This window comes from Paroedura picta, chromosome 5 (genome assembly GCF_049243985.1).
Source record: "Paroedura picta isolate Pp20150507F chromosome 5, Ppicta_v3.0, whole genome shotgun sequence".
NCBI lineage: Eukaryota > Metazoa > Chordata > Lepidosauria > Squamata > Gekkonidae > Paroedura > Paroedura picta.
The window spans coordinates 70,380,870-70,405,536 of NC_135373.1; the positions used below are offsets into that span (position 1 = coordinate 70,380,870).

Consider the following 24,667-nt stretch of genomic DNA (forward strand, 5'->3'; position numbering starts at 1 on the left):
ATTAAAGACAGATTCTAAATATAGAAAAGTTGAAGGTAACTTATCTAATCCAATATCCTGATCTCCACATTGCCTACTATTTGTCCTAGAAAGTATGTAAGTAAAGTAAAGGAAGCCAAAATCTCCTGTTGTTGACCCCAGAGGTTGGTATTTCAGAAGTCTACAAAATTTTCTGGCCCATCCTGGAACTCATACAGTACAATGGATAAAACCCACCATGCCTAATTTATGTTAAATATTCTTATGCAACTCAACTTCCTTGAACACAATTTTCTAAACAGACCTCATGTCTGGCTTGTCTTCTCAGCATTTCCTGTTTCTTTATGACTTAGAACAAAAACTGTGTAAGATAATGGTTGTTATCCTACTGATCTCAGAAGGGGATCTTCTTGCTTTGTCCCCACCAGATGCTCCAAAGGGCCAGAAAGATCTTTAGAACCTAAATGTAATACCAGAATACTGTAATGAATTTTTGCATTGCCTTTAAAATGGCTTGTCTTTTTCTTGTAGTTATATTTACTAGTCAGGGAGCGGATTGAGAGTACCATACTATCTAAGATGTGTAGCCCAGGTAGGAAAAAAAAACATTTTTGAGTGAAAGTGAATGGATTTTGGAACTGCTGCTGACAAGTACGCAGCCGCAAATCTACTTTTGATGGAATGGGTGTGTAAACTACATCACCCTTCTCTCCCCAGCAAAGATGTTCATGGTGCTCTCTAGTTTCTTTCTTAAAGCAAGAAGTCAGTCCTGACTCACCTCCCAGAATCACCACATACAGTGGGATGCCTGTTTGGACATAGCTGCTTTCATCACAAAAAAGGATTTGGCTTGGGACCTTCCAAGCTGTTGCAAGTGCAGCCATTTTATGACTGGTCTCTCTTCCCATGCCAGCCATTTCGTGGTGGCATCCACAACACTTTCTTAAAAGTCCAAAAGTGCCCAAAGGCTTAACAAAGTTGGGAACTTCTGTATTAGGCACCATAGTGTCTTTACGGTCCCATTTGAACATTATGCTGGACTGAGTTCGCTGAGCAAGACTTGCTGGGATGGAAGTGTCATCTCTAATACATGCTTTACCCCTTATACTATTTTTAGTGATGTCCATGTTCAATTTACAGGAAAAGCTTCTTACTAAGATGGATTATCACTGCCTAATTGTTATGTATTTAAATGGGCAACTTAAAAAATTAACAAAAATTAACAATGATCGGTTCTGGAATTAGGCCAAAAACAGTTGCCCTGAAAATAGTTATTACTCACAACTGAAATCAATGAGTCTATGAACTAAAAAATGGAATTTTCAATGCAAATGAGACTGGGGATGGGTAGGGTCATTAGACAACTTGAGCAGTTCATTAGTACGTGATAACACCATGCAGACTTACCCTGTTCAAACAGTATTTGCTGTCCTTTCCATAGAGATGCTGAAGACATTTCATGTTTTGTCTGTCCACAATCTTGCTGAAGAATTCATTGATGGTTTTAATAGAGACTAAGCAGACAGCAGACTTATGAGTTGGTTCTGGAGAGTCTGGTTTACTTTGGGCAAAAGCACCATACAAAATATCATCTTTCATATCAAGGTTCATTTCCTGGGCCAAGGCTGCTCCTGGCTTACCAATATATGCAGCCTGCAAAATATTAAAGACCTCATTTAACTGCTTGGTTGACCTCTTCCTGCGTTTTTCAGTGTACATGCACTCAAGTGGCATTTCCATATATGAACGCAACTCAGAATCTAAAGAGCAGAACCGTATGATCCTTGTGTGAAAAGCCTGGGAATCAAGAGATTCTTTCTGAACAGTGAGAAAGTATACAAAGTGGTCCTTCTCAAATGCATGAATATACTTAATGGGGTAGGAATCTCGGAATTGTGGAAGGATATCAATATATGAGTCAGCTGTGAGAAACTCAAATCCATCCAAGCTTTCTTTTAATCTTCGAACTGATATCGAATGCAGTAAATGGTCTGGCTGAGATGAATTCATGACTGTATTTCCAACATAGAAGTTCACAAACCTGTCCTTTTCTGTTACGAGAACTTTAGTTCCTGAAGGGCTTACCACACAATCAGAACATTGGCCTGACTCATCAGACATGTGCTTTGAGTACATACACTTGACCTCCTTCCCAATGTCAGCAGGGTTATTAGCTTGAATGACATGGCGTACACAAGTTCCTTTTGCCACACTACCACAGCTGATGAGCTGATCTTCATAGTAAGTCTCTAAAAGCAAAGCCATGTTGTGGTTATCATTCCATGAGCTACTGGAATGGTTTGCTTTATGCTTACAATCTTCACAAGGGGCACAGCCAGGATTCTCAAGCACGGGTCCAGTGTTGTACACAAAGACATTGTGAAGGCTTTCATTTAAGACGTAGATTTTGTTAATTGCTCCAACATAGATATGGTGCTGATACAAAACTATATTTTGTACTGGAGTTTCTGCAGTGAAGTTAGGGAGTTGATAGTTGATGTTCAGATTCATCTCTGGTCTTGAATCTGGGTCTTTACATTTGCCATGACTCCACGGTACCAAGGTCAACAAAACTACAATAATCCCAGAAGTGGACGTAACAAAAGGCTTCATTATTGCAGATTTTTCCTGTCAAAACATATATTTTGAAAAATGTTAATAATTCACATAGGAAATAAACAGCAAATAAAACAGCCATAAAACTGTTTAACACTTCTCTGACCTTTCCACAAAAGGGGAAAAGGCCGGTCTGGCACTCATATGAAAGTGGGGCTAATCCCCACTTTCACACGTTGGCAGCACCAGTCTGACACTGGCCAGCTTTAGGGCCTTCATTGCCCCACAGCAAGGGAATGGAGGTATTTCCACATTCCCTTTTCTGTCAAGGGGCCCAACCCAGTGCATTCCTGTGTGGATGGGGCATTTTTCTTTATTTTCATGAAGGTGAGATTATGTTGCTATGCAATCTCACCTTCATAAAAAAAACACTACCCCCCCCTTGCAGCAGAATCTTTCTGCCCCAGCTGCCACATATGGAGGCAGAATTCTGGGGCAGACAGGGTACACCACTAAAAACGGATCCCCATGGGGACACAAGAAGCAGCAGGGCAAATGACCCCATCACAAACTCCCGATAGTATCCCAGCACTGCCGCTGCTGTGCAGAATAAGGCTCTGAGAGGGCAAGCACAGCCATGGACACAAACCACATTAAGGTAAAGTAAGGAGTGGTGAAAGCAGCCCCAAGAGGACACTTTTCTGGTTGTTCAGGATTACATCTTGTTACAGAGGGCTGAGACTGAAACACTGTGCTATAGGGTAAGAAAACCGTTATAGCCCCTTCTAAGCATGGAGCTCTCAAGGGAGGAAATATCAGCGTATCTTTCCCTTTGCAGTCATCTAGACTTGGACAGCTCTGTTTTGTTCTTCTGAAAGTCAATCCTAAATTTTAAAGACCACTAATTCCTCGGTACAGGGGAAATGACTTGCCAATAAATAGAATCTAATTCAGCTCTTTCAATTTTACAGTGAAATCCACTGTGAGTATAAACTGGCATTTAAAATGTAGATGTCAACAAACATTTTACACATACTCTACTATAACATAATATGAAATACTTTATAGTCTCAGTGGATTTGCAATTAATCTACTTGTGCATAAAAGATAGCAAAACCTCCTTTGAAATAGGCTGACACACACTGGAAGTAGTAGGAGGCTTGTACTAGCATGTTCATGCAACGTAATACTTAATCCAAGTGTCACATTATTGTCCTGTCATATAAACACAATTTTGTTAATCACTATTATTGTAAGGAAAAAGGGTTGCTTGACAAAGGTGAAAATATTTTGCTATCAATTGCATGGAAACATTTTATCTTTTCTAGTAGTATGACATTCCCAAGGCACTGGATATTTCTGTGTATTTTGCTTATTAGCATATGCCAAGAAATCTTTCTCCCCAAAAATCCTCAGACCAAGAAGTCATCCTGAAAAGACTTCAGACTGCACAGTCAGGAAAGAAATGCTGTCATTCAGACAAAAGTAGTAGCATGCTAATTAGACCTATAAAGGGGCTAACCTAGCAATTTTCTTCCTTTGTATTCATGTTTGATGTGGTTTCTCAAAATCAAAGACTCGTGACAAGAGTGATATTTAAAACTGACAGTGGATGAATTGTGGTTGAAGAAGTGGGTTTTATACTGACTTTCAACATTTCGTTAAAAGTCACATCAAACATTGTTCTATTGATACTTAGGCAGTAGTTCCTAAACTAAATTTAGCTTCCTTAGAAGAAAACAATTAAACAATCTAAATGTAGCAATGTCCATATGGTGTTTACAAGATTTTTCAGAAAATATTATTTGGCTACAGATGAATGGCATTGTTATGCTCACAATAGTAAGATCATAAGCATCTTTGATTTCCAAAAAAATGAAATGAAGCCTTAACAAAGTTAAGAATAATCTCATATTACTATTAATCTTACAGTTTTTATTTGCATGGTGCACTGATTTGGATCCAACAAAAAAAGATACATCTATTTAGGCAAAGAAGAATCTCCACTTTCTGCTTATCTCCTACCCCCTTTGGCATACTGGAAACTGTTCTCAAGTAGTTCTGAACTTTCCATATCTTATATTCCATCAACCTCTCTATCAAAGAATCTGGGTCCTACCTGGTAGAAACAAAAACTCCATCTTTTCATGGACAGACTTCAGTAAGTTTACAGGCATTCTATTATTATATTTATAAAGTACAGTAAGTTGTAAGAACATAAATAATTTCAGTAGTATTATTTGGAGCAAATGTATAGGCTGGACCTGGATGGTCCAGGCTAGCCTGATCTTGTCAGATCTTGCAACCTAAGCAAGGTTAGCCCAGATTAGTATGTGGATGGGAGACCACCTTTGAAGTCTAAGGTTGCTACACAAGGGTAGGCAATGGCAATTGGCCTCTGTACATCTATTGCCTTGAAAACCCTTTGGCAGGGGTGGGCAGACTGTGGCTCTCCAAAGGTCCATGGTGATGGTAGGGGCTCATGGTAATTGTAGACCATGAACATCTGGAGAGCCACTGTTTGGCCACCCTGCCCCATGGGGTTATCATAAATTTACTAGAATTTGTTTGCATTTTTCACCACCAAATTGTATTGGTATAAAATTAAATGATAAAGAAAAAATAACAATTCCATTAGGAGTTAAATTTGTAATAACACAAATGAGCATAAATTTTACTGCAGCAGTAACTGGATAATCAATAAAAATCACAATGGTATTATTGGGATTAGGGAGAGTGATATCTTGGTAACTGACACAAAAACTCTGCTTCTCACCTAGACTACTTTTGTGTCTTACCCCACTACTTAAGAACAACTGATAAAACAGTACCTGACCCTTAGATGCCATTTGTAAGAAGCTGCAGCAGGCAAATCCTAATGTGAAAGCTCTGCCCTGGCTATGTGGATCAAGCCATACTTCATAAATTATGTATTTGTGTTGGTTAAGCTGTAAAAAATTAGACAAATATAACTGATTTATAGAGACAATTGCATTTCTGCAGTGCAAGACAATAAATTGGTAATAAATACTGCAGATAATAAATATTGCATTTCTTACCCCTGTGGCCTCTACTATTAATCTGCACAAACAGGAGACTTAACAGAAGTGAGTCCTTTGTATCTTCAATAGGGATGGGCACGAACTGGCTCAAAAACTAATATTTGGGATGAATTTTGACTGGTGTATTCTTTGCAAAGTCAAGTTCATGTTGGGTCAACCAGGATGAAATTTCCACACACAAGCCATTTGTGAAGGTTCTGCATTAGGAGAGGATGCATTTCCAGACAGGCTGTTTCTGCTCAATCAAAATGTTTACAAAACTTCAAAGCAATAACTTGGAGGGAATGAAGAAGAGATCCAGAGGAAGTCCCATGTGACTTTGATGTCTCGAGCTTGCACAGAATCTGTTCTATACACCATTTTGACATGCACAGGTTTAGAAGGTCCAGGAGTATATGGTACAGATTCTGTGGAAGCTAGAGACACCAGACTCACAGAGGACCTCCCTCAGATGCTCTTCTACATGCCTTCCACATTTGGTTTCTCTAGCTTGCACAGAATCCATTCTATATACTCCTGAACACTGCCTAACGTCATTTTGATAGGGACAGGTTCAAGAGTGTGCAAGCTAATGACACTAAACTCACAGGGATCTCTGGCTGACTCTCTACTTCCTGCCTTCCTAGTTTCATGAGGATTGGATTTATGGGGTCTGAACAATGCCTGCCCTCTGGATATTTCCCCAGAAAGCACTTTTGGGGGGCACCTTTTTTGGATGGGCCATAACACATGCATGCCAGGTTCGATTCTGCGTTCCCCCACATGCAACCAGCTGGGTGACCTTGGGCTCGTCACGGCACTGATAAAACTGTTCTGACCGAGCAGTGATATCAGCGCTCTCTCAGCCTCACCCACCCCACAGGGTGTCTGTTGTGGGGAGATGAATGGGAAGGTGACTGTAAGCCGCTTTGAGCCTCCTTCGGGTAGAGAAAAGCGGCATATAAGGACCAACTCTTCTTCTTCCTCATCTTCTATTTTACTAATTCTTAAAAGGAAAAGAGTTGGTTTTTATACTCTGCTTTTCTCTACCCTAAGGAGTCTGAAATCATCCTTACAATTGCTTTCATCTCCCTGTGACAGTCATCTTGTGAGGTGGGTGGGAGGAAGGAAGGAAGGGTGGGAAGAAAGAAGAACCAAAGTCTAAATGTTTTTGTAGTCTATATGTGGTATTAGAGTGGCCCATCAATATAAATTACTTTGTTTAAGGCAGAAATATTAGAGCCATAGAGTTAATATTAACAGAAGAATCAACTCAATGACTTAAGCATCAACAAATACTATCTTTCTTATAACATCGACAGAAAACCATCAGTCAGTTATGACAGCCAGGAAAATGAGATGCTGCCTAGAGTAACACTATGAAACATCCAGTATTAGGCTAGGTCTACATATGGTTGAAATATGTACTACTGTAATTGGATTCTCCTCTCTAGGAATGCCAATCCAGCTGAAAATGCCTGCTGAAATGCAACAACAATATTCTAACCAATTATAGATATCTTTGCTGATATTCACAGGGGGGCCCTGTGAATTTACTAGCATATTTGTCAATTCCCATTCTGACCCTGGTATTTCAATAATCACTTTGGTCCACACATAGTGCTATTTTACGAAAAAGAACATTGGCCTCAAATATCAAAATAAATTATTGCTTTAAAGCTCTCCTGGCATTGGGTGGGGGGCTTCTTAATTTTACATCAGAAATTGAATAACATTACAAAAATCTGTATATCATGTTCTTTGAATTCTCAACTTAAAAAAAAATTAAGCCCCCAGCCCATTTCCTTTTAGATATAAGGGGGAAAGTATGTCTCCACATGGAAATGCACTAGAGTGTAACTTTAAAAAATGAACCTAACAGATACATAACATTATGATATAAAATTGTTGATTAAAATAAAACCATGGGAAAGTCGCAGTGGGGTTGTCACTGCTGGGGGACTAGAATAGGAAAGGTGAGAGAACTGCCATGTGAAGTCCAATTGCAGTTGTATCAGTACAGACAATGCAGCAATAGAAAACCACATTAGCCTGTGCACAAAACACCTAGATATTTGTAAAATGAGCTTGTTGACGTGTCTTAGGGAAATATCTAAAAGCTTTCGCTGGGGTATAACTAAACAGTTCAGCATTTGACCTTTACATTCATCAAAGTATTTGTGACAATTATTAACCTCAAATGTATGAATACTTTCTTTGATAACACAGATGAAACACATTTATGTTTTTGGAGTCCAGCTGAACCAGGACTGCAATACTACAGATGTCTATTTAGATACTGTCCAAGTTCAATGGGCATGGGGGGGAATACAAAGAGTGCTAATAAAGACATGGTGCTTTGTTTAAAAAACACCTCACACAGAAGACCAAATCCAGCAACAATCCACACAGTCACCAGCAAATCTGTTTTTAGACAGCATGACCTCAATTCTCTGTCATAAAACAGCCATCTTCCATTGTAAGCCACTATATGGGGGCTTGGCCTGCTACCACAAGGGTTGTCAGCAATTACATGCTACTAGAGGTGCAAAAGTAAGCATTGTGGTTGACTTGTTGTTCTTGGAAACATATGTAGGCTGACTAAGTTTTATTACTGCAAGTGTGGTGCTAAGTTTTTCCTTTCACTTCTAAGCAAAATTCCTGCTGACTGACAATCTAACACAGTTAGAGCAATGTATTATGTACAATGCTTCTCTTTTATATCTGATTATCTTGACCGTCACAATCTTTTTATAGAGCACTCCTATGCAGAGTTACTCTTGTCCAAGCCCACTAAATTCAATAGGTTTAGACAAGAATAACTCCAAGCAAATTCAGCCATCTTGCTGTATTCATCTGGGCACTAGGCATTGAGCCATGCTTCTTCTGGACACCACACATCTTATTCAACTAGAGGATTCTACTTCCACAACTGGAACAGATCTAACCGTTCATCTTGTCCAAAACGTTCTAATGATGGAAAGTGCCATCAAGTCACAGCTAACTTATGGCAACCCAATAAGGCAAGAGACAAACAGAGGTAGTTTGTCATTGCCTACCTCTGCATAGCAAGGCTGTACTTCCTTGGTGATCTCCCATATATGACTGGGAGCCATTAACTTACTTACTTGTTTGTTTGCATGTTTATTTATTTACTAGGGGCAAAGCCCATTGTATCTAGGAATACAACAGATGCTAGAGCTTGGCGGTGGGAAGAAGAAGGGAGGAGTTGCCCAGTCTGCAAGGGCATGGGGTTGAATGTGTGTGCTGTGTGGGAGGTTATGGTGGCATGGTGGCAAATGAAGGCATGGGTGTGGAGAGATGGGTGTCAAGAACCTGTGGTTTGGAATGTCCATTGAATGTGAGAGAGGACTGACCTTTGGGAATTGTGGCATAGTTGTTACAGATGAGCTTTCCAGAGCCATGTCTTCAGATATGTGAAGGGGAAATCAGACTGGACATTCTTCTTAGGGGGAGATTACATGGCAAACAATTACTCCCAGTTCTGCATTCAATGTCATTTCACTCCTTGTGTGAATTAAGCCACAGACACCGAAATGTCCCCCTGCCCTAATCCACATGGGGTAGTCACAGTACAGTCCCCCGTGCTCCTTCTGTCATTTTTTTACTGTTGATAAAATGTTATGTGCCCACAAGCTCCTTTCACGGTTGCTCCTTAGAAGAAGAGCTAGATTTTTTGTACCCTGCTGTTTACTACCCAAAGGAGTATCAAGGCGGTTTACAAACACCCTTTCCCTTCGTCTCCCCACAACAGACAACCTGTGAGATATGTGGGGATGGGAGAGGTCTGAGAAAATGGGCCACAGTCAACCTGCAGGCCTCAGGTGTCTCAAAGCAGTTTCCAATCGCCTCCCCTTTTTCTCCCTATAGCAGACTCCCCATGAGGGAGGTGGGTAGAGAGCCTCACTTGGAAGATGGCAACCCTAAGAGGAGGTCTCTCTGTGCACAGCAGTCTTGACCTTAGTCAGGTTTATGCACACCTAGGTAGTGTGGAATTCCAGAACATGAACCTACACCAATCTGGCAACATTACCTCCTCTCTGCAATGTTTTCTTGACCTGAAATAGGTCAGGGGGAGCTAGGTAGCTGTGGGGGCATTACACAATTTTGAGGCCCGACTTCCAGGCTTCAAGGAATATGTTCAGACCAGTGACAGCCAACCTCCAGGTGGGGCCTGGGGATCTCCTGGAATTGCTGCCCATTTCCAGACTATAAAGATTAGCTCCCCAGGCAAAAATTGCTGCTTTGGATGGGTGACTGTGTAGCACTGTATCCCACTGAGGTTATTTAATAAAAGTCGTTGTCGAATAAAAGTGGATCACCTATTTTCCCCTCAACTGTCTAATTTCCTGTAAAATTAACTCCACTTGAAATTCTGGTCCACTTATGCCTTTTACTTCACAGGACCTTCCTTGCAAATATCGTTGTTGTTTTTTTATTTACCAGGCTAAGGTTGCAAAAAGTCACTTCAGTTCCCATGTCTTTTCCCATGTCTTGCCAGCCGTTTACTTGTTCACTATTTACTGTTTAAGCTGGTAAATATTCTTTATTTAGATCTTCATACACTTTCAAGAATCGCAGGACTGATGCTGGTCTGTCTGTCTGTCTGTCTGTGCCCCAGAATACAGTTGCTGGTAAGGGATGGCCAAAGCGCATAGCCCAGGAGGGATACACCCATACTACTCCCCCCCCCACACGTAGTTTGTGATGTTGCCAGACTGCCCCTGGCCAGACTGGGAGGGCGGGCTGTGTTGCCTCTCTATTGGTCCAAAGTCTGGGAGTGGAGCCAGTCAAAAGTGCTTTCCGATTGGTCAAAAGACTGGATTGGCCCCACCCACTCTCTACCCACCTAGGCCTTAGCTTTTTATTTTATACAGTGAAGCTGTTCCAGATGGATTTATATTCCACCCTGTTTTCAAAAACTTCAGCAGTTGAGAATAGCTTAAAAGGCACTTGATTACTGAAAATACAGAATCTTAAAACAAAACAAAAAAACAAGTAATGATCACTACTCATATCAAGCACCAACACAAGGAACCATATTAAATTGAAAGTTTAGGAAATCAGGAAATAGAACCTTTGCATCTCTTATGGAAGAAGTAATTTTGGAGTGTCTGGCATTCCTTGTGGCTTACCAGACATTTAAACAATGACTGTATTCTAGAAATCAGATAGTATAGGAATGGAAGAATTGGGATTGTCTTCTCGTTTGTTTGTTTTTTAATGCATATATGCACTTCGCCTTTCATCTTTAAAAAAGGCTTATGTCAATAGCACTGATAATAAGTTATGGACCTTTCCTGAAGATAGATTCACTTGCCTTCTAGGGCTCATATGAATGACCCTTAGAGCAATTAAATGCAAGCAAGATATAAAATTTAAAAACAATGTACATATATTCAGAATCTTAGCAAACAATAATATTTATTTATATTCGGGGGCCATTACATAAGGTCAATATGCTGGATTTTTAAGTAGCTTTCAAATCATCTTGTTTTGTCCAGTTTATTTTAGCAGGCTCTGAAAACACACATCTGCAAGAAATCTCCCATTTATCCTCCCCTAAAGAAAAAAAAAACATTCTTCTTTTTACTCTCTTAGAAGTAATTTACACTAAGTGGACTAGAGTGCAATACAAATCATATCCTTTCCTTGGCAACCTGCTGCAAGGCTTTAAGTAAAAGGCTGGCTTTTGAGCTTGAGTCAAGACAACCGGATTTATTTCATTGCTTCTGAAAATTGTAGTGGATGGACTAGAATGGCACGACAGGCTGTTTTTATAATGAACCTTCAATAATATTCACTAGCATACCAAAGGAATGAAGCAGATCAATAGCACTGCTTTGTTAAAAAGCACTGAAGAAGTAAAATATCAGCCAGCATTTGAGGAGGGAATAGTACAGTGAGGTAAAGGCTGAAGCATCAAGTCCATAATAAGGAAGCCAAAAGAACTTGGGACATCAAAAAAGAAAGTCTAAAAAGCAGAATTCACAAAAGAACAGAGTGGTTCCAAAGATGGACTGTAGTGACTAACATCAGCATGTCGATTGAAGTTAAAAGTTTAGTATTGTGAGATTTACAGGGCCATCCTCAGCAGAGCTGCCCACTGACTGCAATGGATTTAGAAGGGTGTAACTCTGTTTGAACTCTGGTGCTGGAGAAAACTTTTGCAAGTCCCTTGGACTGCAAGGCGAACAAACTGGTCAGTCCTAGAGGAGATCAGCCCTGACTGCTCCTCAGAAGGCCAGATCCTGAAGATGAAACTCAAATACTTTGGCCACCTCATGAGAAGGAAGGACTGCCTGGAGAAGAGCCTAATGCTGGGAGCGATCGAGGGCAAAAGAATAAGAGGACGACAGAGAATGAGGTGGCTGGATGGAGCCACTGAAGCAATCGGTGCAAACTTAAATGGACTCTGGGGAATGGTAGAGGACAGGAGGACCTGGAGGATCATTGTCCATGGGGTCGCGATAGGTCGGACTTCACACCTAACAACAGCAACAACTCTATTTCGGACTGCAGGGTTAAACAACACTATGCCTACACATCAAAATGGCTGTCTGAGGAATCAAAATGGCTGTCTGAGGAAGCTTTACAAATAGCTAAGGAGAGAAGGGAAGTGAAAGGCAAGGGAGAAAGAGAAAGATACACCCAATTGAATGCAGAATTCCAGAGAAAAGCTAGAAGAGATAAGAATGCCTTCTTAAATGAACATTGCAAACAAATAGAAGAAAACAATAGAATGGGGAGGACCAGAGATCTTTTCAAGAAAATTGGAGATATGAAGAGAACGTTTCATGCAAAGATGGGTATGATAAGGGACCAAAATGGTAGGGACCTCACAGAAGCAGAAGAGATTAAACAAAGGTGGCAAAATTATACAGAAGAACTATACAAGAGCGAGCTTAACATCCCTGATGACCACAAAGGGGTAGTTACTGACCTGGAGCCAGACATCCTGGAATGTGAAGTCAAATGGGCCTTAGAAAGTCTGAGCAACAATAAAGCTAGTGGTAGTGACAGCATTCCAGTTGAACTATTCAAAATCTTAAAGGACGATGCAGTAAAAGTGCTACACTCAATATGCCAGCAAATTTGGAAAACTCAACAATGGCCACAGGATTGGAAAAGGTCAGTTTACATTCCAATCCCAAAGAAGGGCAATGCCAAAGAATGTTCAAACTACCGCACCATTGCACTAATTTCTCATGCTAGCAAAGTTATGCTCAAAATCCTACAAGCTAGGCTCCAGCAATATGTGGACCGAGAACTTTCAGAAGTACAGGCAGGATTTCGAAGAGGCAGAGGAACTAGAGATCAAATTGCCAACATACGCTGGATCATGGAGAAAGCTAGGGAGTACCAGAAGAACGTCTACTTCTGCTTCATTGACTATGCTAAAGCCTTTGATTGTGTGGAGCACAACAAATTGTGGCAAGTTCTTAAAGAGATGGGAATACCAGAGCATCTTATTTGTCTCTTGAGAAATTTATATGCAGGTCAAGAAGCAACAGTGAGAACTGAACATGGAATCACTGACTGGTTCAAAATTGAGAAAGGAGTTCGGCAAGGCTGTATACTGTCGCCTTGCCTATTTAACTTGTATGCAGAGCACATCATGAGAAATGCGGGATTAGAGGAGTCACAAATTGGGATCAAGATTGCAGGGAGAAATATCAACAACCTCAGATATGCAGATGATACCACTCTAATGGCAGAAAGTGAAGAGGAACTAAAGAGCCTGTTGATGCGGGTGAAGGAGGAGAGTGCAAAAGTTGGCTTGAAACTCAACATCAAGAAAACAAAGATCATGGCATCCGGCCCTCTCAATTCCTGGCAAATAGAAGGGGAAGAAATGGAGATAGTGACAGATTTTATTTTCCTGGGCTCCAAGATCACTGCAGATGGGGACTGCAGCAAAGAAATTAAAAGACGCTTGCTCCTGGGGAGGAAAGCTATGGCAAATCTAGACAGCATCCTAAAAAGCAGAGACATCACCCTGCCAACAAAAGTGCGTTTAGTCAAGGCTATGGTCTTCCCAGTTGCAATGTATGGCTGCGAAAGTTGGACCATAAGGAAGGCCGAGCGTCAAAGAATTGAGGCTTTTGAACTCTGGTGCTGGAGAAGACTCTTGCGAGTCCCTTGGACTGCAAGGCGAACAAACCGGTCAGTCCTAGAGGAGATCAGCCCTGACTGCTCTTTAGAAGGCCAGATCCTGAAGATGAAACTCAAATATTTTGGCCACCTCATGAGAAGGAAGGACTCCCTGGAGAAGAGCCTAATGCTGGGAGCGATCGAGGGCAAAAGAAGAAGGGGACGACAGAGAATGAGGTGGCTGGATGGAGTCACTGAAGCAGTAGGTGCAAACTTAAATGGACTCCGGGGAATGGTAGAGGACAGGAAGGCCTGGAGGATCATTGTCCATGGGGTCGCGATGGGTCGGACACGACTTCGCACATAACAACAACAACAATGCCTACACTCAAAAAGGAGTGTGTGTTCAATGTTAGGCAGCAGGAACAAATGTGAGAAGGACAACCTGAACAGCACCCCCATGGTATCTCTCTCTTTTTCTCTTATACTCTGCTGAGGCTGGATTGCTCTCAGCAAGTATCCGTGTCCAGAGAGTTTTTTTTCTCAATTAAAAACTTGAAAATTTATATGTAATACAACACATACACAAATGTTGATAGAATCATAGAATCATAGTTGGAAGGGGCCATACAGGCCATCTAGTCCAACCCCCTGCTCAACGCAGGATCAGCCCTAACTATCCTAAAGCATCCAAGAAAAGTGTGTATCCAACCTTTGCTTGAAGACTGCCAGTGAGGGGGAGCTCACCACCTCCTTATGCAGCCTATTCCAGCCTATTCCATGTTTCCTGAATGTTTCCTGAAAGATTCTTTTTCTTTCCAGTTTGCTACCCCAGTAAACAGCTGTTCTGGAGTCATTTTTTTTTTTTAAGTATGTCAGTCACTTCACTGTCTCATTATTCCTGACTGGCCATTCATTGGACAAACAGCCAATCAGGAATGGGACAGCCAGGACAACTGACATGATTGGTGGTTAGGTAGTGAGTCCCAGTTCCTCCCAGCACCCTCTTACGAGATGCTTTGGCTTGAACTATCATAACCCTTCAAAGTGTGCTTTTAATCATCTTTAGATAGCCCTTAACCTTTATTAGAGCCTCTTGTGGCGCAGAGTGGTAAACCAGCAGACATGCAGTCTGAAGCTCTGTCCATGAGGTTGAGAGCTCAATCCCATCAGCCGGCTCAAGGATGACTCAGCCTTCCATCCTTTTGAGGTTGGTAAAATGAATATCCAGCTTGCTGGGGGGTAAACGGTAATGACTGGGGAAGGCACTGGCAAACCACCCCGTATTAAGTCTGCCATGAAAACGCTGGAGGGCGTCACCCCAAGGGTCAGACATGACCCAGTGCTTGCACAGGGGATACCTTTACCTTTACCTTAAACCTTTATAATGTTGGTCACCTGGGGCTGGATCCAGTCAGCTTTCACCTAATTCCCTAATCTCACATGGCTTTTGTCTACATAGATTCTGTGATGATCTCCAGGTGGCCAGAGAGGAGCTTCACCTCCTTCGTTCACTAGCAGACAAGCTTACTGGACCCAACCTTACTCTTTCATTAAACTACATCCTTTCATCAGGAGATCTTTGCTCTCCCCAAGGGTCTGTTCATGGAATGCAGAGAGAGGATTCATAAATTAGCAAAGACAGTTTCTAGACTTCAAGCAATATTTTTGCTCCAGTGATGAAACTGAAAACACTTCATGCTTGCATTAATATTTGAAGTACAACCAATTGCTAGTCAACTTTAAAATTATGGAGATACTATTAAAAGACCTGGTGACAACATGTCATTTCCAAGCATGATTAAGTAATACAACTGATCTATATTATGTAAAGTCAATATTTAACAAGGCCTAAACATCAAAGGCATAATTACAGCACATTCCTTCAATGAACAAGCAGGCTTTCACAGGTTTGCAGAAGGGCCAATAAACTCTAAATCAATTGAAGTAAGCAAGGAAGTCTCCTATGAGGTTTTATTATCAGGAACACCAAGCGACCTGTTCAGGAATTTCTAAACAGCGTTTCCACTGTGGGACAAGATCCAAAGCAAGAGACATTCCAAAACATTGCAAGAACCAAATTCATTATGATACTTGGAAAACACTCTGAAATGTGCTTAATGGATTCCATTGTTAGCTGATAACAAGAGCAATTATGCAAAAAAATTAACCATAAATAGAGGTTCAAACATACATTTGGCAACTCAATAGAAAATACCTTGGAAGAATACCGAACTGGCAATGAACTAAGTGAAGTGTCTTCTTTTATTGCATAAACTACTGAATGAATCTCAGACTGAAACACAATTATTTAGATAGATTTTCACAGTAACCGGAATTTTATGTTTTTAAACTATTTTCCCTACTCATAGCCTTTACCTCCATTTCAAACCAATTAGAACTATTATCACCCCCACTGAATTGATTCAGGAGGGAGAAAAGTGCAAACAATATAAATGAGGGACAGAGGAAAAGTATTGTACCATAATGATATAGGTTTAAATCCTTGATCAACCATTTACTGAATAGCTCAGTGTAAGTCACTTTCCCTCAACTGAGCAGCATTAAAGATGAGAGATCAAGTGGCTTTCTTAGAAAAAGAAGACCTAAACCTTAATCTTAAACCCAAATCCAGTATAATTAGACAAAAGAAGTCCATTATAATTAGGCAAAAAAGCAAACCTATCACCAAGATGTGAAGCACAGCACCCTAATTTCCCGCCTCAGGTGTTAATGTGAGTATAAGAATGTCTAGTCTGCTTACAGATGTTCATGAACTAAGTCTTCCTGCAACTACCACTGTTGGCAGGCAGGAGGCCAGTGATGGCGGAATAAAGACGCAACACATTTCTCCTTGGCTTAAAATATTGGCCACAGCATTTATTGTGCAACAAACACACCTCCCTAAGAGGGTTGGCGTAGCAAGGGTAAGAGCCAATACTAAACAGCCCGCTGGCTGTCCCTCATAATCCACAATATAAAGGTACCGTCAAGATCCCCGCTGGGACTACGATTTTACCTTTAATTTTGGATTAGCTACCAGGGAAACAACCCATGTGTGGGGGGCCAAAGGGCGCAAACCACCTTAGCAATCCCTAGGGTTGTCTGGTGATAACAAGCAGCACTGGCCTACCCCGCTGAGTAGTCGGCTGCTCGTTACCTCCACCCCTTTTAAAGGGGCCCCAACCCTTGTGGGGAGTCCGATCGCACACCGGCTCCCCAGAAAATTGGCTCCATACCCTGCGCAGATACCGCTGTGACATCAAGCAAATTATAAAAAACCTTAACAATAAACCATAACAAATAGGGATGGGAGGGTGGGTCACTTGCCCGTTGGCCCGGCGAAGAGGCGGGAAGGCTCCAGACGCCGTCCTAAAAGGACACGCCTGGCCCCGCCCACCACAAGCCGCGCGCGCTGCTCGCGGCAGCGCGCCCGGAGAAGCCACGGAGCGACGTCTCCTCCGCCCCGTCCTCCGCCCCGCCAAGCAGCGGCCCGGGTAAGTCCCCGCCGCTCGTTGGCAGGCAGGAGGCCAGTGATGGCGGAATAAAGACGCAACACATTTCTCCTTGGCTTAAAATATTGGCCACAGCATTTATTGTGCAACAAACACACCTCCCTAAGAGGGTTGGCGTAGCAAGGGTAAGAGCCAATACTAAACAGCCCGCTGGCTGTCCCTCATAATCCACAATATAAAGGTACCGTCAAGATCCCCGCTGGGACTACGATTTTACCTTTAATTTTGGATTAGCTACCAGGGAAACAACCCATGTGTGGGGGGCCAAAGGGCGCAAACCACCTTAGCAATCCCTAGGGTTGTCTGGTGATAACAAGCAGCACTGGCCTACCCCGCTGAGTAGTCGGCTGCTCGTTACCTCCACCCCTTTTAAAGGGGCCCCAACCCTTGTGGGGAGTCCGATCGCACACCGGCTCCCCAGAAAATTGGCTCCATACCCTGCGCAGATACCGCTGTGACATCAAGCAAATTATAAAAAACCTTAACAATAAACCATAACAAATAGGGATGGGAGGGTGGGTCACTTGCCCGTTGGCCCGGCGAAGAGGCGGGAAGGCTCCAGACGCCGTCCTAAAAGGACGCGCCTGGCCCCGCCCACCACAAGCCGCGCGCGCTGCTCGCGGCAGCGCGCCCGGAGAAGTCACGGAGCGACGTCTCCTCCGCCCCGTCCTCCGCCCCGCCAAGCAGCGGCCCGGGTAAGTCCCCGCCGCTCGTTGGCAGGCAGGAGGCCAGTGATGGCGGAATAAAGACGCAACACATTTCTCCTTGGCTTAAAATATTGGCCACAGCATTTATTGTGCAACAAACACACCTCCCTAAGAGGGTTGGCGTAGCAAGGGTAAGAGCCAATACTAAACAGCCCGCTGGCTGTCCCTCATAATCCACAATATAAAGGTACCGTCAAGATCCCCACTGGGACTACGATTTTACCTTTAATTTTGGATTAGCTACCAGGGAAACAACCCATGTGTGGGGGGCCAAAGGGCGCAAACCACCTTAGCAATCCCTAGGGTTGTCTGGTGATAACAAGCAGCACTGGCCTACCCCGCTGAGTAGTCGGCTGCTCGTTACCTCCACCCCTTTTAAAGGGGCCCCAACCCTTGTGGGGAGTCCGATCGCACACCGGCTCCCCAGAAAATTGGCTCCATACCCTGCGCAGATACCGCCACAGAACGTAGCCCACTACGTTCCCGCCAACCCTCAACCTCATATAACCATTCAAGTAAGGCCCATCTGATATCCCCCAACCAAAAATCATAACCCCATTGGGACAGATGAACCCCATCTAACCGATAAAGGGCATCTAATTGATTATCAATGTCCGGGTGCCAAATAACCCGGCCCCCCAACTTTAAAACAACATGTACAACCGAACGATTAACTTTAGACTTTGTACGGTTAATGACCGCAGGCTTCTTCTCGCTTCGCCACTTTCTTCGAGATAACATTTCGGACCAAATCAACAAAGTCCTGGGCAAACGCTGCTGCAAAACAATTAATTCATCAGTTATTATGTTAATCAAGTGTCGTCCTTTCACACTGGGAATGTCATTCTCGCCCAATTGGATGATGGTCGCATCTGGGATACCCCAACGGTGCACCGCTTGAGCTGCCATCTCTAGAAGATCTTTCCACTTCGCTCCACGACGACCAAACCAATTGAGACGGAAAAAACTCTCCAGACCCAGATGAGGACCCCAGCCGGAATCCGCAGCGTAACGACTCCCCCAATGCACGATGCTGTGCCCCAGCAGCAGAATAGTCCGAAGCGAGAAATATTGCCCTAGAACAAGGGACAGGTTAGTGGACTATATCTGGACGCACATAGCGCTTATAGGCTGAGGAACGCCACCTTCCCAACCTCATAATCTGTGTAACTGTTGCCCCTTCTTGAAACGCTTGAGTGGCTGCCCCTATTCGAAAAGAATGAGTGCCAAAGTATTCAGCAGCCCTGCCCAACCTACGTAAGCAGGCTCTTAGAATGGATAGGAACTGATACCTTGAAAAATAAGTCCCATCCCTGTGGATAAACAAGGGGCCCTTAACCAAAGGACGTATTCTCAGATAATTACTGAGAGATCGAGCTGGGCAAATACCGGGGTTAACCGACTTCGGGATAAAGACCGAAGTACCCCGACACAATTGATCAGTCTTTGATTTTTTTAACCACACTGTCACCCCTTCATCAGTGACCACAACATCCTCTTTTAACAAAATCCCCTCCCCATAACGCTGTCTGGAAAGAGGAATTAATTCGCCACAGCGGAAAGCCCCAAAAAATGCCAACGAGAAAGCGGCTCCCGCTAATGATGCTTCATAAGAGTTAAAACAAACTTGCTTCAACTGCTGCAAGATGTCGGCCAATAAAGCCCGGGTGATGGGCTGCCTTACATCTGCCCCGGATGGTGCAACCCTTCTCCAACCTAGAATTGCTCGCTTTGCTAAAAAAGAGGAGCTAGGATCCCATTGCCCCAACAATTTGCTGTAAAATGACAGCCCAGCAAGGTGGACCTTTATAGTCCCGGGTGAAATGCCCCCCTTCCAAAGATGAACCAAGTAGCGCAGTAGGAGGCTTTCCTTCATGGGCCACCAATCCCTGAATCCACGTGCCGCAGCGAAGGACTGGAAACTCTTTGCTGCTCCCTCATATGCCCTCTGCGTTGAGGCAGCCAAGGACCCCAGAGCGCCCCGAAGGATCACTCGCTGCCAAGTGCCCATAGCTCTTCTGGGAAGGCGTCTGGGTCGCAGTTCGCTCCTGGGGCCAACCGACGGAATCTCTCGCCCTGAAAACGAGAGAGGGCGTCGGCCAATTCGTTATGGACCCCCGCCACATGTTTTGCTCTAAATGTGATGTTAAATTGCAGGCAAACAAGAACAAGCCTACGAACCAGACGCATCACCCGCATGGATTTTGATGAAAGCTTATTCACAATGACCACCACTGCCTGGTTGTCACACCAGAAGGTGACACGCTTGTTTTCAAATAGGGGCCCCCATAGGATAACCGCTACAAGGATGGGAAATGTCTCCAAAAAGGTCAAATCCCTGCGGACGGCCTCCCCCCACCATTCCGGCCACCTTTGTGCACACCAACGTTTGCTGTAATAAACTCCAAAACCATGACTGCCCGATGCGTCGGAATGAACTTGTAAATTCGATTCCAGGGACAAAGGGGATTGCCAGATTGCTACCCCATTAAAGTGTTCCAAGAATTCCACCCATACTGCCAGGTCATTTTTTATCTCTCTTGTAACTCTAATTCGGTGATGAGGCTTTTTTACCCCCACCGTGGAGTGAGCCAACCTTGCACAGAAAGCTCGGCCGGGCGAGACCACCTTACAGGCAAAATTAAGATGCCCCATCAAGCGCTGCATCTCCTGTAATGTGCATTTTTGCTTTCCGGACATATCCCGCAATAACTCAAGCAACGTGCAAATTTTGGTCTCAGGCAGCTTAGACGTTCCGTGTACGGAATCCAGTTCAATCCCTAAATAAGACAAGGAACTCGTGGGTCCCTCAGTCTTATCTTTTGCTAACGGTACACCTAACTCCCCGGCCAGCTCCTGAAACATGGCTAATCGTTGTTGACAAAGTGAAGAATTCGCTGGGCCCGCAAAAAGAAAGTCATCTAAGTAGTGGGTCCCCTCATGAAAGTGTCCCTTGTCCTTTACAGCCCATTCTAAGAATGTGCTAAAAGTTTCGAATGCAGCACATGCAATGGAACACCCCATGGGCATCGCCTTGTCCACGTACCACTGTCCACGAAACTTAAGACCTAGCAAACTAAAGTCTCTTGGATGGACGGGAAGGAGCCTAAATGCGGATTGAATATCGCATTTTGCCATCAAGGCTCCAGGACCACACGACTTAACTATAGCTACAGCCTGGTCAAACGGTGCATAGCGCACCGTACAAAGCTCAGGTGCAATTCCATCGTTGACTGAGGCACCCCTGGGGTAGGAAAGATGATGGATTAAACGAAATTCTCCTGGTGCCTTCTTTGGCACAACCCCCAGAGGTGAAATCCTAAGATGAGGAATAGGTGGGAATTCAAATGGGCCAGCCATGCGCCCTTCCTTGCACTCCTTTTCCAACTTCCTGGCCACTACTTCAGGCATGTCTTTTGCAGACCTCAAATTATTGCAATCAGTAGCTACCCGCTCACCCTCATAGGGAATGCGAAAACCAAACCGGAACCCATTGGCTAAATATTTTGCTGCTTTCCTATTCGGGTACCAAATCAGCCACCTATTTAATGCCGATAAACGTACCGGAGTGTGCGCCATAGTGGCAAGCGAGCCATGGATGACTTTAGGATGATTTTGAAGCATTTGCAGGTCCAGTGGTTCCCGACCCCCCGTCCTTTTTCCCGGAGGATCGGGCCCCACGAAAGGGCATTTGAGAACCCGGCCGTGGGCATGCTGGAAGGGCGTGACTCCCACCACAAGCCTCACACTTGTGGTCAAAGCGACACCGTCTCCTGCGACATCCTTTATTATTGTAATCCCAACATGGAAGGCCAGATGAGCGCCTCCCAAATGATTTTTGCTGGTACCTGTCCCTAGGACGCCGCGCACTTGGTCCCACATACACAAACCAAGTGTCAGGGTGCTTCAAATCCCACCTGGCATCCTCATTCTGAGAAGCTAACTCCCGGAACACTCTATCATAATCCATTGCGGCTTCCTCGCCGGCCAGGTTTTTAGCTTCTAATATATGGTACCGGCATAGGTGCCATGCTCGTTCAGGGTATGCCCCTACTATGAGTGTTATATATTCCGTGAAGCCCCTCATCCAATTTTCAAAATTTCGTTCTATGGCAGGAGCATCCCTTTTGCTCTTTTTATCCCTACGGCTCCCTGTATCACCTCCATGATCTACACCCTTTATCATAGGAAATAAGTCAACATAATAACCCTCAAGGGCCCTTTCCCGGATCTTTTCTTGAAGATGCACCCCAGGCGGAGCCTCGGATGGCTTGTACCTTGGTGGAGGAGCCCTATCTTTTTCCAGGATACCTGCTTCATCCAATAGGCGCTTGGAATTCAAACGCCTTTGAGCTAGCCACTTCGGAATGCCGGGCACATAGGCTCCCTCGAGCCAGTACCACCCCTCCCGCCAGACAGAGGTCCCCTCATCCCACGATGAGGACTCACCCGACGAAAGGCTGGCTTGCATAGACCGTTTCCGCTTTTTTCCACCTGAACTGTGATGACTTCTGTGCCGATGCCCAATTTTTTTCTTATCCCGTGGGACCTCCGCTGAAGTAAAACTCCCCTCTCCACTGGAGTCCTCAGCAGAATTAGAAATTTGAGAACCCCGAGATCCTGCTTTTGCAGTTGCCATATGTTCTAAAGCACGGGTATAACCCCGCCAATAAGTCTTTGAAGACTTAGACCCGTCAATGCCGGCCCGATGGCCATCTAAGGACCCAAAGTCTGACCCAGTGCCACTCCAAGACCCTTCATAAGCTGAACTACCCGGAGATGTGCCCCGAGCGGCGGCCCGCTGGCCCCTTTTTCCACCCCGAGATGCCTTACGGCGTACAGATACAGAAGCAGGTCCTCGTCTGCCCCGCACTCTGCAACGCCCCCTGGCCTCGGTTCCAACTGGGGAACCACTACTGGCCGAGGTTCCTTCAGGAGAAGGGAAAGTACGCCCTCTCCCCGAGGCCCTGCGACCTCCTGTTCTGTTTCCTGCTGCCCTTTTAACCCTAAGGTTCCTCTCACCTCTTGCCTGCCTGCCACCAGATAGCCTCCTGTCTTGTTGACCACTACCAGCACGTAAGCCTGAGCCCCTAGCCGGACTGGCAGATTGCCTACTCCGTGTCCTGGGCCCTTCCTTGGCGTTTCCTGGTGGCCTCCTGACTGTGCTCCTCCCAACCCGGAGGCTCTGTCGCGCACCACCCCTGCCTCCACGTGATGCAGGAATGGCATCAGTCCAGGCCTCATGTGCACGTGCTGCACTGGCCCGGCGCTGTCTCGGGCCTGCACCCCCTTGGGCATCCTCTTGCCCGTTGCCTGCTGCTCGAGGCCGGGATCCACCCCGCCCAGTCACACCCCCCGCTCGGGGGCGCTGCCTCCCAGGCATAGTTATTATTCAACACACTGGGGGGGGGATTTCCCTCACAATGCCTCACTCTGCCTTTTATTTATTTTATTTATTTATTTTTTATTATTATTTTTTATAAAGTAATATTAATTATTATTATTTTGTAAAATTTTTCTTTTAAAAATAAATCCTGGGTAGCTGATCTACCCTCACGCGCGACCCCCCTGGAGCCGAAAAGACTGCCCTCCCAGCAAGCGTGTGAGCCGTCACAACACAGGCCCCAAGCGCCGACAATATAAGCAGCCTCTTTTTTTTTTTTTTTTTCTCCGCCCGATCCTTCCTCACAGGCAACCTCCCCTGGGCCGATTAGACTGCCTGCCCGCCAAGCCGGAGAGCCGTCAAACACAGGCCCCAACCGGCCTGACAGGATACGCACCTCGGCCCACTCTTCAGCCAGGCAGCGAACGCGTCCGTTCACTTGCCCGTTGGCCCGGCGAAGAGGCGGGAAGGCTCCAGACGCCGTCCTAAAAGGACGCGCCTGGCCCCGCCCACCACAAGCCGCGCGCGCTGCTCGCGGCAGCGCGCCCGGAGAAGCCACGGAGCGACGTCTCCTCCGCCCCGTCCTCCGCCCCGCCAAGCAGCGGCCCGGGTAAGTCCCCGCCGCTCGTTATCTCCTTCAAGGCAGTATGCAAGAATGTAGAAATTAGGCCCAGTTATGAAAACCTGTGCTCAGTTGTATGACTGGATGGGAGGAAGCACTTGCCAACATTTTCTGGAAAGTCCCTCAGAAGAAAATCCCTGATTGGACCAGAGGGACCACTTGATACAGAAAGATATAATATGGGTATAGGTCAGAGAGTTATGTTAATGTCATGCTAGTATGCTTAGATATGTTTTACTTCATGACAGACAGTAATGTATAGAATGCTTTTATGCTACTGCTTGTATTTTCACTGCAAAAAAATTACTATCTAATATCAAGAAATGTTAGCTTTATTTTCTTGTTGCTGAACTATAGAGATAGAACTGCACAGTGATTTTCTTTAATAATTCTTTATACAATTTAGAATATCTGGTTTTCTTGGGTGCATCTAACCTCAAGAACCCACTGGTTGGGCAAGTTGTTCAGGGGTACCAAGCTGGGAACCAGGAGCTATAGCCCAAGGGGACCTGGCCTGAGATCTCTGAAACAAGATCATTGTGCATAACCCAGGAGGCAGTAGACAGGGAAGCAATGCTGGAGTAGCTATTGCAGAGGAGGGGCATCAACATAATTATAACTATACAGCAAACTACATTCAAATTAAATTAGATGAAAGCGAAAAAATATGAACTTGGTTTAAAGATGACTGTGTCCAAGTCTTCCTCCTGCATCTGATCTTACATATTAACAAAGAGAATTGCATCTAT

General features: G+C 44.5%; 1 protein-coding gene across 7 annotated transcripts in view; it reads right to left on the reverse strand.

Moving 5' to 3' along the window:
• Positions 1 to 24,667, reverse strand: part of MET (MET proto-oncogene, receptor tyrosine kinase) — a 123,352-nt gene that overhangs the window by 70,756 nt on the left and 27,929 nt on the right. For 5 of the 7 annotated variants that reach the window (XM_077338443.1, XM_077338442.1, XM_077338439.1 and 2 more), the window contains exon 2: positions 1,387 to 2,607. In XM_077338443.1, coding sequence (XP_077194558.1) covers positions 1,387 to 2,592 — 1,206 coding nt within the window. In that variant the 5' untranslated portion in view covers positions 2,593 to 2,607. Of the gene's footprint in view, positions 1 to 283; positions 391 to 1,386; positions 2,608 to 5,366; positions 5,400 to 24,667 lie in introns of those variants that run through there. The other 2 variants (XM_077338438.1, XM_077338444.1) reach the window with 2 other exon arrangements.